Here is a 15,546-nt window from a genome sequence, read left to right as displayed (position 1 = left end):
ATTCCTGCATTCTTGCATCTCGGGCTTCCAGTTCCCCCTTCACCTGGTCGACTATCAACCTTGAATCTGAGAATACTTCCACTACCTTCCCGCCCATTTTATGGACCATACTCATTCCCATCAACAAAGCTTCATACTCTGCTTCGTTGTTCGTGGCTGAGAATTCTAGCCTCAAGGACTTCTCAATGATGATCTTTTCGGGAGATACCAGAACTAGCCCCACTCTTGCTCCCTGTTGATTTGCTGTGCCATCCACATATACTTTCCAGGATGAGATGCTCTATGTGGAAATCAGGCCAACCGACTTTTCATCCATGTCATGTTGCTTCATCTCAGCTTCTTTTGGGAGCTCGGCGAACTCGGCTACTAAATCAGGAGGACCTGGCCTTTCACGGAGGTGTAGGGCATGTATTTGATGTCGAAAGCCCCTAAAATTGTGCCCCACTTAGCAATCCTCCCCATATAATTTGCGCTTCTAAGTATGGACTTGAGTGGTAGCTGAGTTAGGACTACTACGGTGTGCGCCTGAAAGTAATGCGGGAGCTTGCGAGTTGCATGGACTACTGCCAAGATGGCCTTTTCTAGCGATAAGTATCACACCTTGGCCTCATGGAGTGACTTACTTACGTAATAAACTGGCCTTTGAACGCCATTGTCCTCTCGTATTAAGACAAAACTAACTGCATGAGAGGCAACCGCCAGGTAGGCAAACAGGACTTCGTCCACCTCAGGGCTGGACATAATAGGCGACCGAGATAGATACTCTTTCAGCTGCTGAAATGCTACAGCGCATTCCTCGGTCCTCTCAAATCCTTTCCATTTATGCAGTAAACGGAAGAAGGGCCTGTACCTATTAGCTGACCTGGAGATAAATCGGTTCAAAGCAACAGTCATTCCTGTCAGTTTTTGCACCTCTTTTGGACTCCGAGGTGCTTGTAAATCGCTAATGGCCTTAATTTGGTCTAGGTTCACCTCAATTCCCCTATAAGTCACCATGTACCCTAAGAACTTTCTAGAACCTACGCCAAATGAACACTTTGAGGCATTCAGACGTAGCCTATGCTCTCTCAGGATTCCAAAAATACTCGTAAGATCCTCCACATGCTCGGACACCACTTTACTCTTCACAACCATATCATTGATATAGACTTCAATGTTTCTGCCTAGTTGCAGTTCGAACATTTTAGTCATCATCCGTTGATAGGTAGACCCCGCATTTTTCAAACCAAAGGGCATCACTTTATAATGATAGTTTCCAATGGGGGTGACAAAAGCTGTCTTCTCTTAATCGTCCAATGCTAGCGGTATTTGGTGATATCCTTGAAAGGCATCTAAAAAACTCATCCGAGGATGACCAACTGTTGCATCCACCAACTGGTCTATTTTCGGCATAGGAAAAGGATCCTTGGGACAAACCTTATTAAGGTCCGTGAAGTCCATGCACACTCGCCACTTCCCAGTCTTCTTCTTCACCACCACCGTGTTGGCTAACCATTGAGGATAAAAAACCTCCTTGATAGCCCCGACCTACTTGAACTTGGCCACCTCACTCCTAACGGCTTCAGCGTGCTCCTTTGATGGTCGCTGAGGTGGCTGTCTCTTCGGAACAATGGCAGGGTTCACATTGGTTGATGATAGATGAAGTTCAAATCTATACCCGAGGCTTCGTATGGACTCCAGGCGAACACATCGACATTTTCTCTGAGGAATTCTACCAACTGCTCCTTCTCTCGCGAAGGCAGTTTAGCCCCAACCTGGAAGAATTTCTCAGGATCATCAGCAACAATTACCCTTTCCAGATCTTCGCATTTTGCCTCATCGACCAGTCCATTTAAGGGTAATGCTGGGGCTTTTAATTGCTATAAACCATTATTGGCGGTTGTCGAGGTCTCCGCCTCTGGCCGATGTTGGATAGCCGCTACCAGACATTGCTGGGCTGCAGCCTGACTTCCTACTATCTCCAAAACTTGGCCTCTGGATGGGTATTTTACCTTCTGGTGTAAGGTAGAGGAGACTGCCCTTAGGGTATGGAGCCAAGGTCAGCCCATAATAGCCGTGTATGGAGAGAAAACATCTACGACAATAAAGTCCACCTCCACCACATCCGTACTGGCCTGCACAGGTAGCCTTATTTGACCTTTTGGGATGACCATTCTTCCCTCAAAACCCACCAAAGGTGAACTGTAAGTTGTCAAGTGCTCAGGCTTCAAACCTATCCCCTTGTATAAGTTAGGGTACATTATATCAGCAGCGCTACCCTGGTCAACCATTACCCTTCTCACATCGTACCCGCCGATCAATGTGACCACTAGAGCATCATTATGTGGCTGTATGGTTCCTACTTTGTCTTCATCTGAAAAACCCAAAACCAACGGGATGTCCATCCTGGGTCTTTTAGACGTTAAGCTACACTCCTCGGTTGGAGATCGGGATACTGACAGTATCTTGGAAGGACGAGAGCCAGTTCTCCCCAGGGCAGCAAAAATAACGTTTATTGTGCCAAGAGGGAGTCTTGAAGAAGCATCTCCCCGCATCTTCGAGCCTGCTTGGCCTACCCGACCACTAGAGTGGTGCAAGAGTTGCTTCAACTTCCCTTCTCGGACTAGTTGCTCCAAATGGTCCCATAAATTCCTACAATCATCAGTCGTGTGTCCATGGTCTTGATGATAGTGGCAGTAAAGATTCTGGTTGCGTCTCGTAGGCTCTCCTGCCATCTTGTTGGGCCATTTAAAAAATGGTTCATTCTTAATCTTCTCCAGCACCTGTTGTACCGACTCCCGAAACATGGCATTAACCGCTTGCGTGTTGGCAGAACCCGACTGCCAATATAGTCTTTTTGAGGCCGGTTACTGTTGTATCGGTCCGACCTAAAATCCCTCATCTCCTGAGGGATTACCTTAGCCTTTCCTTTTCCCTGTATTTGGTCTTCTTCTACTCTTCTGTACTTATCAATTTGATCCATCAATTGCTGTACATTAGTGACAGGTTTACCAGTTAAAGATTTCCTCAAATCACGCTCGGCTGGAAGACCGGCCTTGAAAGTTCTTATAGCCATATCGTTATGCTCTCCCTCTATCTCATTAAACATTTCCCAGTATCTATCCGAATATGTCTTAAGAGTCTCACCCTCTCGCATGGACATAGACAACAAAGACCCCAAAGGCCAAGGAACCCTGCTGCAGGTAATAAAGCGAGCGCCAAAAGCCCGGGTAAGTTTCTTAAAGGAATCAATAGAATTAGCCCTTAAACCGTTGAACCATCTCATCGCCACTGAGCCCAAACTTGATGGAAAGACCTTACACATCAAAGCTTCATTTCTGGAGTAGATAGCCATCCTTTGGCTAAAATGACTAACGTGTTCTACTGGGTTTGTCCGACCATTGTACAAGGTGAATGTAGGCTGATGAAATCACCGAGGAAGATTTGCATCCTCTATATTACTTGTGAAGGGTGATTTGGAAACTTGGCTTAATGCTTTGTTCATGGCGTTATTCCCCAAGCCTCTGCGAGGCGGACTTTTGTACCTACGTCAATGGTGATACTCCTCTTCATAGGAAAAAGTCTCACTGGGCGGAGTTCTAGATCTTCGTCTATAACTAGCACCATCTGTCTCTTCGGAGGAAGGCACAGAGCTGGGTGGGGAACATCTTCGTCGTGAGTGACACAACTCTCTTTTCAATTCGTCAATTTCACGTTGCATGTCTCTGTCATTCTTTGCATGGGGGACATGACTCTTCCCTCGAGACTGGCTTTTGCTGGTATGAGTCGTGCATACACTTCTCTCATGGCCCTCTCTCCGTTCGAGGCTCCGGTGCGGATTACCATGCTGGGAACCCCTTGATTCTGCTTGGAGTGGGCCTGATTCTATCTAGTGTGGCTCCACTGCTACCTGGTGTGGACCTGCTTCCTCCATCGTGAATGTTGTAACCGAATTTCCTTTGGTTTAGATCAAGCTCTTCCCACAGACGGCGCCAATTGTAAGGACTGAAATTGTATTGATCCCAAAACCGGATTGAGCTCAAACTCTAATGGCCCAAACAATAAATTTGTAGAGCATGGATAGAAGAACTAAATTTATCCAAAAGAAAGACGATCAGACTTAATGATTCAAGATGGTTTGACACAAATATGATTATCAAATTTATCCTCGGAACAAACTAAGCTCTTTGTTTCATATGGTTTTCTTCAAGACCTAAATTGTATATATCATCCCCCCCCCCCTTTCAGTGCATTCTTCCGAGTTATATATTGCAATCTTGGTATCATCCTTACCACACACGTGTAGGTTAGATTTGGGGGACTCCTTCCTGTCCCATTCAACACCTCTTAGAACCATCAACCAGTAGCTGTAAGACTGCTTGATCACTGTTTATGCATCATTTCCACATTAATGCGGTCAGAGAGTTGGTTGAAAGGCATTTAATGTGGAGATAGCAGCTTTTGAAGATATTTGTTTACCTTTCTTTCCTTATCCTTGGTCCAATGTCCAATCCTTAGTTATGGTGTAACTCTGAAGTAAGTTTATGATGGTATGGTACTCAGATTTACTTCGAACATACGTTGCCTAGAAGATTTTTGTCCTCAGACGCTTATTGTACCCATCTCACATTGTCTCTATTCCTCTCTTAACTTTATTCCCCCTTATAGCCTTATTTGAGCCTCCTCGGATGGTCTAACATCATCGGACAGGGCCAAAGGCGCAGTTAATACTGCTTTTAACAATATTTCCTAATTAATTGGCCCCCACACATGTATTTCATGGAATGAGAGTGTACTTTTTTTTTAAATGTTCTTGGATATGTTCAAATAAGTCAATTGATTACGATATATTAAAAAAGGCATTTTAAAAACCTCTTCTCCATTTATATAAAATAATGTTATAATTAAGTTAAATATCTTTATTAAATTACATTTTTCATTATATATAATTTATATATATATATATATATATATATATATATATATATCACTATGCATTATTGTTGAATATAAAATATATTATTTATTTCATTACATAAAACTTATAAAAATAAAAAAAATAACACATGCACCATTTAACCTACAAATTTTACATTATATTGTTATAAAATAATTAGGATTTGCGACTTGTGTTTATAAATTACATAATTAGTTTAGTTCTAATATAAGCTAAAAAAAAAAAAAATCAGTTCAAAATCTAATAATTGCGATCAATTGATGAGTAATAGATGTTTACCCTTCGTAAGTCAATATTTGTTAAACCACAGAACCAGTTCATCTCTAATATAAGATAAACAAAAAATAAAACTAGTTCACAACAGAGTGATGGAGGTACTGCTCGCCTTGATTTATCCTTTAAGATTACAACCAAATATCTTATGCCTAATTCTCCCAATAAATAAAGAGAACATAGTTTCATATCTCTTTTACACCCACATATTGTAAGAAAGAAACAAAGGAAGTAAAATATAGGAGTAAACTAAATGTTGAAACATAATTTTAACTAGACTCATGGAGATCTATTTCACTTTTTATGTGGATCATATATAAATATTTTTATATCTCTTTTGTTCCAGCTAGGTAACTCTTATCTTTGGCTGCTGAAGCTAGACCATAATATTGCTCCAAGGAATTTAGACCTAAGCCACTTCAGATAGATCAAAAAGTACCAAAATATATGCAGAACACAGAAACAGAAAGCTATACAAGTTGCTAGACAAATAGCTAAAAAATAAAAAGAAAAAAACACAGGTTTTGAAAATCCAGACACGTTTATGAGCTTTTTACAAGTTCAGAGAGCAGTCATATACTCTTTATAATACAAGTAACTGCCATGTTTCTTTACCAGAAACAGCATATAAATGTCTTTCAGAGGATATAGAGCCATTTACCCAAGGGACATTCAGGTCTTGACAGTTCTACTCCTCAAAATCCTCCTTCATTACATGTTCCCAATCTGATGTAGTGTCAAACCAACCTGCTGGAAGTGGGTCGCCAAGCCTGTTGGACTGACAAGGTTGTATCACTGGGTCATCCTTACACAGATAGAACTCCTTCACAGTTAAACTGCCTTCAGAACTGTCGGCAGAGTGGTGCTGCAAGACAGGTGCCAGTGTTACATCCACACTTCCATCCTCTGATTTGTCTCTAATAATTGGCCTATGCTTACTCTCACCAGCAAATCCAAAATGGAAGACCTCTGGAAATTCTTGCCTTTTCACATCCATGGAATTCACATTGTCAATCCGGTGTTTAAGGACATGGAATCTGGCCATGACAGAAGACTCAACATCTTCTGTGTGGTGGCTTAGGGTTGAAACAGGAGAATTCTGGGTGGAAACATCTGGGATCAGGCTACCCTTCACTTCAGTTGCTTCATGCACCAATTTGTCAACATTGATCAGATCAGGAATGACATCTATGCTTGATGGAGCCTCTACATCTGTAGATGTTACAGAATCTGAATTCTCAACCCGGCATTTTAGAATGTGAAATCTAGCCATAACACTGTCTGCATGGCAGGTGGTGTCAATGATGGGAGAATTCTGAATGGAAATATCTTGGGTCAGAGACTTTTCTTCAGCTGTTTCAGATGCCAACTGGTCAGCCTTGTTCAGATCAGTATACACTTTTGAGCTTGATGGTCCCTCCACATCTGTAGCAGAATTCGAGTGGTCGATCCGGTCTTTTAGAATACTATATCTGCACATAACATCTGGGATGGAAGGGGTATCCTGGATGGAAATAACAGGGGAAAGGCCACCCCTAGCCTCAGGTGCCAATTTGTCAACAGTGTTCATTTCATGAGAAACCTTGGATCTTAGTTCTTTCTCCACATTCATAGTATTTTCTGACACATCTGAAGCAGAAGAAATTAGGTTAAGCAATAATGACAGAACCAGTGGTTTTAGATAGAAATTCTAACCTTTTGTCTTGTCCAACTCGGATTTCTCCATTTCAATCTTCATGCGATTATAGCGAGCTTTATAGTTAACAGAACATAATTCAGCTTCTGCCTCAAGCCATAAATTCTTATACAAGAGGCTCTTTGGCTGCATATCTTCCTCATATTTAAAATTATCATTGAGAACCTTCATAATAGCCTGTCAATCAAGATCCATGGCATTTTAGTTTCTTTTTTCCCCCTCCTTTTGCATTCTTCATGGGAAGAATAATGGTTAACATTTATTATTCTTATATACAAAATAAACAGAAAAAAATACCTGGGTCATATTATCTTCTTTCACCATGTTAGCATCACCCTTCACACAAACAGAATCTGATACCTTCTCATTTTTATTAACAGACACAATATGATGATGCTTTTCCTCATGTAGACACTGATGGTCAAGCTGATCCTGAGCAATGATCACTGCCTCCTTTGCCAACCTAGACCTGTCCCCACTCACTTCCTGAAGAAGACATTATCCGTACAGCATAATTGAGATATTACAAAAATATTCTTGTGCTGATTTACTTTACCTCAGCATCATGGAACTAAATTTAAAAGCAAGAAAAGCAACAAACGACAAAAACAACTGACAAATTCAATCTAGAAAAGAAGGTGGTAGACTTCACAAATCCCTATAAATAAGAGTACATTGTTACAAAAGAAACAGTCATATTACTGTCATAATCTACATAAAACTAATAAAGTTTAAATTGGTGAAAAAAAGATTATACTGGGTTTGTAGCCTTTCAGTCGGCTAGAATAAAAAGGGAGCTGCATCTTTTACATCTTACGCATTCATCTCATTTCAAGAAATTATCATTATGCAGATAGCTGGAAAGTCAAAACTTCCTCAAAAGAAGAAAGCTCTTCTCCTAAGAAAGATAAGTTTTCTTATAATATATCTGGGGTCTACAACCCATATAAAATGCCCATCATGCTGCAAAATTGATTCCCATATCTAAAAGATCATTTTGACTTTTACTGTAAACAGGGAGCTGCATCTTTATACATATTACGCATCCATCTCATTTCAAGAAATTATCATTATGCAGATGGCTGGAAAGTCAAAACTTCCTCAAGAGAAGAAAGCTGTTCTCCTTAGAAAGATGAATTGTCTTTATATTATATCCAAGGTCTATGACCCGTATAAATAGCTCGTCATGCTGCAAAATTGATTCCCATATCTAAAAGATCATCAAGACTTTTAGTGTAAAATCTCTTTATGCTATACGTGTTCCTGTATTTTTTTTGGGGGGGGAGGGGTGGTATTGGAGAACAATCCAAACAGAAGAAACAACATACCTTGTGAAGCTTGGGTAACTCTTCAAGATATTGAGATGTGCCTTGCTCAGGAAACAGTGATTCTGGTGTTGGAAGCTTTTGTTCAGTGCCCTTTAATAAACATTGATGAAGATTAAGGATGACATTTTTAAGAGCCTCATGGTCTCCTTCCTTCAGTTCAATTGAATCATTTGAAGAGTGAAATAAAAGAGTTTCAGACAGGTCATAAATCGTATTAACCAACATCTGGACATCTATTTTTGAAGTTGAATCTGCCTTATGCAATTTGGTAAGCTTAGCAGAAGCATCTTCAACAGAAGCCAGTGAAGACAGAGAATCTTCAGTGCCATGGAATGGCACATTTGAAGTTCCAGATCTTGAGGGATTGTTTCTATTTGATCCAGCATCCACAACACAAGTCTCTGATGAGTGCTTTTTTTCAGATGTTACAGTACTTTCTTCAAGATGTTGCATTGTGAGTAAAGATTTTAAGTCCAAATAACCTGTAGACTGGCTGGGTGAAGCATCATCTTTCCCAGGTTCAAAAGCTTTATCAGAATGTTGAACCTCATAGCCACAGCTTTCTTTAGAATAAAAGGATCCAGCTTTAGCAGCATCATCTGATCTGCATTCACTAAATGTTAAATTAGCAACTGAAGGCTTCTTTGGAGAAGCTGCTAAACTATTTTCCAGAGACCCAATTTCATGGTACACTGTCTTCTCAATTGGATTTTGTGAGGAGAGTTTTACAGCATCATCAATATTGAAAGGGAAAAACTGAGGCAGTTGAAAATCTGAATTATTGCATGATTCTAATGTCTTCAGGTACTGAGAACTGACAGCCTTAGAAGCTTCAAATGGTGAAAAACAACCAATTGGTGCTCCTTTCCAGCATGGTGAGTCCACAGCAGGGTTATAATGATCTAAGCTCTCAGAAGAATTCTCAACAGAATTGACGGCTTGGGTAAATTCAAGGGGCAAATTGAATCCATCTGAACTTGTATGAGAAATTTGAACTCCAGATTTTGCTTTGAATATTTGATCCAAAGCATCCTCAGAAATGCTTTTGTCCATTGACAGCTCTTTGTTTTTTGCCGAGAATGATTCCACACTAACAGGATCATTTCTGTCTAAATGAATTCTGAGTTGGCTGGCATCAAACCGAACTTTGCCTTCAGAACTTAACAAGGGATGCAGTTCATTCACATAAGAAGGATTATTACCATGAAGATCAGGATCAGCTGCATCCGTCCTAAAATTCACATCCTTTAATGGACCTTTATTTGATGCAGAAATGGTGGTGACAACGTCTGGAGGTCTAATGACAAGCGAAGGCGAAGATGTCACAAATGATGCACTACCACTCAGACTAGCATCATGCTCTCTCATGTCTTTCTCATATGAAGCACTGTATGGTACTTGACGGTTCCTGGAATTTGTGACTAGTTTATAGGATGGTGCCTCAGGGTGGTTTTCTGGAAGTACTGAAGTGCGATCTGAGAGAGATGATTTTGAATAATCAACAGGCATGATTCTGGGTTTTGATCCTGAGAAGGATTTATCATTTGACTGCTCTATGCTTACACACCTACCATCCTTTTCCCAACCTAACATATCAATGATATGGGAAGATTCTTCACGTGTGTTACCTATCAAAAAAAAAAAAAAGCTTTTTCATGTGTTCAAACCCTTAGATGCATTAGCAGCTCCTGTGCATTATAAAAAATCATAATAATCAAGGAGAAATATGCTTTGTGTCCGTGTCCATGTTCATGTCCATTCTTCATTGATTCTAACTTCTATAGGAAAATCCAATTAATGAATTACAAAAATAACCTTAACTCATCCAATTAATGAATTACAGAATAATCTTAACTCTAGGAAATTAAATAATTAAATAATAATAATAATAACCTAATTAACTAATAAGACCTAAAAAAACTAATTGACCAATAACAAATACAATGGACTTCTAAAATTCAACAAGACTGAATTAAAATAAAATTTTTTTCTTCTCGTATCATAAAGTTCTCTAAACAATAAACAAATGGTAATAAATACATATAGAGACATAAGGGTTTGAGTGAGGCCAATTGATGCATGCAGTAGGTCAATGTCAGTTTTATTTTGTTTTATTTATTTTTAAGTTGCAAGGGTTATTTTGTAATGTAATAATTTCTGGGATGGGCTGTGCTAATAGTCCATTCGGTCTTATTTTGGTTTAATTTGAGTTCAATTATTTAGTTTGGGTTTAGTATTAAAGCCCAGGGAGTGCAAGTCCAAGCCTTATCAGGAGTTTAAAATAAAACCTTATTTCAAGTAGGAATAGGTATTAATCTTAAATTTTAAAGAGTTGTAATGATTTCTATTGGGAATAATAAAGTTTTCAGATTTTTAGAGAAGCCATGAAGCTAGTTATTGGTTTGTGTGATGCAATCTTCCAAGAGTTCACAGTTTCTGTTCACACCACTGTTCGCAGCAACCCAAATTTTGATTTTTCCCCTTTGTTTCATCCATAAATCTTACTATTCCTTCCCTCCATTGGAAACCCTCTTATTCTTACTACTTTCCAACCCTCTTCCCACCAAACCCTATCACTAACCCTTAAAATCTATGTACTGCTCAGATCTGCCCAGAAGTTTTAAATAAGATTTTGTTTGTTCCCCCTTGTGCTATGTCACCAGTGCAAGTTGAGAAAAAGGGTATAAGACATCCTATATGATAAAACAGGATGAAGTGAAGGCTAAAAATATAAATGAATATAGCAAAAAATACTTTGATTACCCAAAGCAATCTCTCTCAATCTCCTTTTCAGTTTAACCTTCTACAGATGGCTACCATTCCGACCCCCATTGCATATGTTCTTTACACAATCAGGAAAAATTATAAAGCTTAATGCCCAAAATAAAATGGGAAGCCAATTGTGTGTATCACACATTCCCCTTGCTCCTGAGATAATGGGAAATATTGATGAAGGGTATTTCAAAATTTTTGTTTTTTTGTTTTTTTGGGGGGGGGGGGTGGGGGTTGTGGACAGGATGGGGGGGAGGGGGATCAGGTTGAGGGGGTTGATGCAGGGAAGGTGATGGGCTGTGATATGATTTAGAATTAGATGGAATGTGAGTTGCTTAGAACTAATTGATAGGTGGTTAGGCAGCACTGCAAAGAACACAAAGTTCTCAAGAAAAGATCTCAAAGGCTTATTTCCATTCACATACAAAACTGATTTACAAAGTGCTTACATTCTTGTACTTATACTAGTCAATTGACTTTGGCAGCCTTCTAGATGATTGACAAGTGTCTAAATCCTATTGGCCAAGGCTTAAACAATCATCTAACAAACTAATTAGTTACAAGAGGATTAGGCTGGCTGCTGAATTAGCTACTGTTGCTACTTGCTACTGGTTTGTGTCAAGGCTAAAAATGTAAATAGCCTCTTGAAATGCCCTGCATCAGTGGTTTTCTATCTTAGCGTTCACCAAATTGAGAATGTTACACAGGCATGTATTGTCTGCATTTTTACAAATCAATTTAAAAGTTCAGAGGATCCAGCAGACTCACCCAAAACTATCCAGCTGGCATGTATCATGCAATCCCCTTGTTTGCATGATAATGGGATATAAAGGGCAATATTGATGAAGGATATTACACAAACTGTGGTTTGAATGAAGGGGGGAGAGAGAGATCTCAGGTTGAGGGCATCATAGCATTGACAAAATTGAGAATTTTACACAGCAATGTATTGTCTGGATTTTTAAAAATCAATTTAAGAGTTCATAGAGGATCCAGCAGAGTCGTCCAAAACTACCCATCTAAGGTGATATGTAAAACAGGTGCCACAGCCAATGAGAAGATAGCTAAGTGATACATAAAAATCAAAATTACAGAGATACATAGAAAACAGGTGCCACAGACAAAGATTAGTAAAATTAAGAAAACTGTGCAAAAATTGAATTTCACAGAATAACACAAATTTCAAGAAGAACAAATTGACCAATGACATTGAACCATAATAAGATTGAAAGTGGTACTCCGTAGCACCCACAGGAAAGATAACTAACACTCATACTAACCAAAATTAATAAAAAAAAGTATCTATATTTAAAGGTAAAGTAGAGATACCTTGGTTCATATAATTCTTGTAAATGGATGAACCAGCTACACTCGACCCCTTTGAGCAGAAACTCCCATCAAGTTCCACCTGTTTACCATGATCCCAGTCTCCAAATCTACTCCATGAGTCACCCCAAAGGGCAGTATAATCCAAACTGGACTGAGTGTAATCATTGTGAGAGGATCCATCTAAGGCTGGAGCATGGGAACTCGAAAACCAATCATAACTAATATCATCAGGAGCCACCAAAGGACTACTAGAGCCTTGAGTTGCAGGTGGGACATATGTGGGATAATATGGTTTAGCTTCAAGAATACTCGTGGCGACACCATCCGAGCATTGACCATACAAGAATGCATCAGAAGAAGCAGCAGGTGCAATAGGGTTCACTGGAGACAAATGGGTATTGGGTGACTTAATCTCCTCCAAGCCCGGGTATCGAAACGCATCAGATGAAGGAAAGGGATCAAATTCTGAAGTGTGGTTGGAAAAGAAATCGGTTCTAGAATTGGGATAGTGGGAAGGGAGCCAATTGTGCAGAGAAGGATTCAAGGGAACACCATAAGGGGAATCATTCAAATCCACAAGTGGATTTGAAATGGGTTTTGGAACAGCAGACCGATCAACAGTAAAAGGTGGAGCTAAAGCTGATAAATTTGAAGTTGATGATGAAGATACATAACCATAAGACCCATAACCCATCATCTTTTAAATTTTCTTTGTTTTTTGGTTGCAAGAGATAATCGAGTCAAACTGATCAAAACCCAGAAATTTTTACATCAAAACCAATGGATATCAAAGCAAAAATCAAACTAATACTGAAAAAAATTGAACTTCATGGATATATACGATCAAAAACAACATTAATCAAAGAACATTAAATTAAGTATATTGATCATCTTAGAGATAAAAAGTGAAAATCTAAATAAGAATAACGATGATTTTGATGGAAATAGAATTGAAAATTGAAAGGATTATAGAGATTCATACCAGAAGAGTGAAGACTGAGAAGAGCAGTGGCGTGTCGTGTCGTGTTGTGTGGTGTCGTCTATGTTTCCACCTTTGATGAAAAGGTCGGAGTCCAGTTATTCACTTCCGGGTTGTTGGTTCTCTTTAGGATTATTTTTTTTAATCTCATTTACAAATAAGCCCCTGAACCTTTTTTATTTATTTATTAATAGCCCCTACACTTCTTTTTAGCCAATTAAATGCCATATGTCTAAGTTCTTTAGATATAGAAAATTTTTGTCAAAATATTATTTTCATTATTTTCATGTACAAAGTTTGGCTACAAATTTATATTATTTTCATCTATAAAGTTTGGCTACAAACTAGGTTATAGTCGGTAATTACAACTCTACTCAATATATTTTTCCGTAGAGTACATCTTTGCCTACTCGGCAAGACGATAGCAAGTTACAAATCCTATCTCAATTTTTATTGGATGTGAATTTTGAAAAATTCTACATTAAATTACATTTTCTTCTTATATTCTATGTGCTTTTATAAAAGATAAAAAATTAATAACTATGTTATCAATTAAATGTTTAAATTTCAAATTTTCGTAGTCTAAAATTATGCATAAAAAATAAGTTTATGAATCGAATAGTAATTAACATTCAATTGGCACAAAATTTGACATTCTTTTTAAGGATATAATAAATATGCAATTCAACAATTAAATTTTCAAAAATTGCAACCATATATATATTAATTTTTTAGTGGGAGTTGTATCCAATGACTACAATCGAATTTGTAGCTAAACTTTATTCTATTTTCATGACATGAATTTTGACTTGAGTCCATAAATGATAAAAGGTTCTTCTTCTTTATCTTAAATTATTGAAAAAATACTTTCCCCAAAAAAAAAAAATTATTGAAAATATTACATAATTTGTCCTTTAGTTTAAAAATATTTCTTTTCATCCCTAAACTATTCTTTTTAAAATATTCTTTTTCCACCCCCTAAACTATTGGAAAAATTTTAACTATAAATTTAAAATATTTTACTCCCTCTGTCCCAGTTTGTTTATCATTTATTCCATTTTTGGATGTCCCAAAATATTGTCCTATTTCTAAAAATAAAATTTATTTATTTATTTATGTTCCTATTATACCCCTACATTATTTTCAAAACTATTTGAAAGAAAACTAACAAATATTTTAAAAAATCAATCTAATTGAGGCACCTTTTAGTTGCCTCATTAAGAATAACTCTTTTGAAAAAAATCTGATAAATTTATTTAAAGGTAGTTTTGTAAATTTATACATTTTTATAAGGCAGACAAGATAATAAATGATATTCTCTTAAAAAGTTTGACTTTTCAAACAGGACAAACAAATTGAGACAGATGGAGTATTTATTATTTATATAAGATCACATTGTTTGACTATTTTTGTTTAGTCTGAAACATGATTAGTAATATACAAATAGGAGTTGTATTGACTTGATAAAAGTATGTGGTGAGAGTGTGTGTGTGTGTATTGAGCTTCTGTGTGTGCAATATGTTAGTGTTGAGCATATTAATTGGAAGTTAGTTACTATGCCAGCTGTATGTGCCAGCTAAGAATGGGCTGATGAGTCTAACTGATTGTAACTACCAGATTGTATTATACTAAGCTATATATAAGGTAGAGAAGGGTGCATGAGAGGTTTAAGCAGAAATAATACCAATTTCCTTTGTCTCATTCTTTCCTAATCTTCTCTCTAATCTTCCTATTCCCAATTTTCTTTCCTTGGAGGCTAGTTTCCTCGAAACAACCCTTGAATACAATCACTCTTTCCTAAGCTGATTCTATTATATACGAGATGAAATACATATAAGTTTCATTCAGTTTAATTTTTTTTATTAAAAAATGCATTAAATATATGACATAGAAGACAAGAATAAAATAAACTTAAATAGGAGAATATACGGATATATTATGATTTAAAAGAAAATTTAATATTAAGAAACAATTATATAAGTTAAATTATTTCTTTTATTATATTTTAATTTAATAGGATAATAGTGTGTGTAACACGTAAACAAAGGAGATCGTTTTTAATATATTCTTTCAATCACTTACTTAGAAAAAAGAAACAAAATAAAGTAGACAATGGGTGTGTGTAACAGAGTAAAAAAAGAGATTATGTTTAATATATTTCTTCATTCACTTACTTAGTAAAAAAAAAAAAAAAAATTATCTGTTGTTACATATTACTATAGTAAATTTAAAA

General features: G+C 37.4%; 3 protein-coding genes across 4 annotated transcripts; all 3 read right to left on the bottom strand.

Moving 5' to 3' along the window:
- Window positions 1–2,039: 2,039 nt before the first annotated feature.
- LOC115961133 lies at window positions 2,040–2,534 on the bottom strand. The gene has a single exon (XM_031080166.1). It carries the CDS (start codon window positions 2,532–2,534, stop codon window positions 2,040–2,042), a length of 495 nt encoding a protein of 164 aa, XP_030936026.1.
- A 106-nt stretch (window positions 2,535–2,640) lies between these two features.
- LOC115961131 lies at window positions 2,641–3,334 on the bottom strand. The gene is made up of 2 exons (XM_031080165.1): window positions 2,763–3,334; window positions 2,641–2,707 (listed from the first exon to the last, which is right to left on the bottom strand). The coding sequence occupies exons 1-2, from the start codon at window positions 3,332–3,334 to the stop codon at window positions 2,641–2,643; spliced, it is 639 nt and encodes a 212-aa protein (XP_030936025.1).
- A 2,277-nt stretch (window positions 3,335–5,611) lies between these two features.
- On the bottom strand, window positions 5,612–13,419 carry LOC115959545. 2 transcript variants are annotated; one of them, XM_031077981.1, is made up of 6 exons: window positions 13,317–13,419; window positions 12,335–13,079; window positions 8,234–9,861; window positions 7,203–7,391; window positions 6,905–7,082; window positions 5,612–6,838 (listed from the first exon to the last, which is right to left on the bottom strand). In XM_031077981.1, the coding sequence occupies exons 2-6, from the start codon at window positions 13,029–13,031 to the stop codon at window positions 5,898–5,900; spliced, it is 3,633 nt and encodes a 1,210-aa protein (XP_030933841.1). In that variant the 5' UTR covers window positions 13,032–13,079; window positions 13,317–13,419; the 3' UTR covers window positions 5,612–5,897. The 2 variants fall into 2 exon arrangements, with proteins under 2 accessions (XP_030933841.1, XP_030933842.1); XM_031077982.1 differs by having other exon boundaries at window positions 5,612–6,829.
- Between the last annotated feature and the right edge of the window lie 2,127 nt (window positions 13,420–15,546).

This window comes from Quercus lobata, chromosome 9, assembly GCF_001633185.2.
Source record: "Quercus lobata isolate SW786 chromosome 9, ValleyOak3.0 Primary Assembly, whole genome shotgun sequence".
Lineage (NCBI taxonomy): Eukaryota > Viridiplantae > Streptophyta > Magnoliopsida > Fagales > Fagaceae > Quercus > Quercus lobata.
The sequence above is the reverse complement of the archived record's forward strand: the minus strand, read 5'-3'. Positions and strand labels throughout refer to the sequence as shown.

Excerpts from the sequence above, each read along its gene's own strand:
- LOC115961133 (XM_031080166.1), bottom strand. The coding sequence starts at position 2,534 with ATGCGGGGAGATGCTTCTTCAAGACTCCCTCTTGGCACAATAAACGTT.
- LOC115959545 (XM_031077981.1), bottom strand. The coding sequence starts at position 13,031 with ATGATGGGTTATGGGTCTTATGGTTATGTATCTTCATCATCAACTTCA. Across the intron at positions 7,083-7,202 it reads AAGAAGATAATATGACCCAG|GCTATTATGAAGGTTCTCAA; the intron begins GTATTTTTTTCT and ends CTTGATTGACAG. Across the intron at positions 6,839-6,904 it reads CGAGTTGGACAAGACAAAAG|ATGTGTCAGAAAATACTATG; the intron begins GTTAGAATTTCT and ends CTTCTGCTTCAG.
- LOC115961131 (XM_031080165.1), bottom strand. The coding sequence starts at position 3,334 with ATGGCTATCTACTCCAGAAATGAAGCTTTGATGTGTAAGGTCTTTCCA. Across the intron at positions 2,708-2,762 it reads TTCGGGAGTCGGTACAACAG|GAGAGCCTACGAGACGCAAC; the intron begins GTGCTGGAGAAG and ends ACAAGATGGCAG.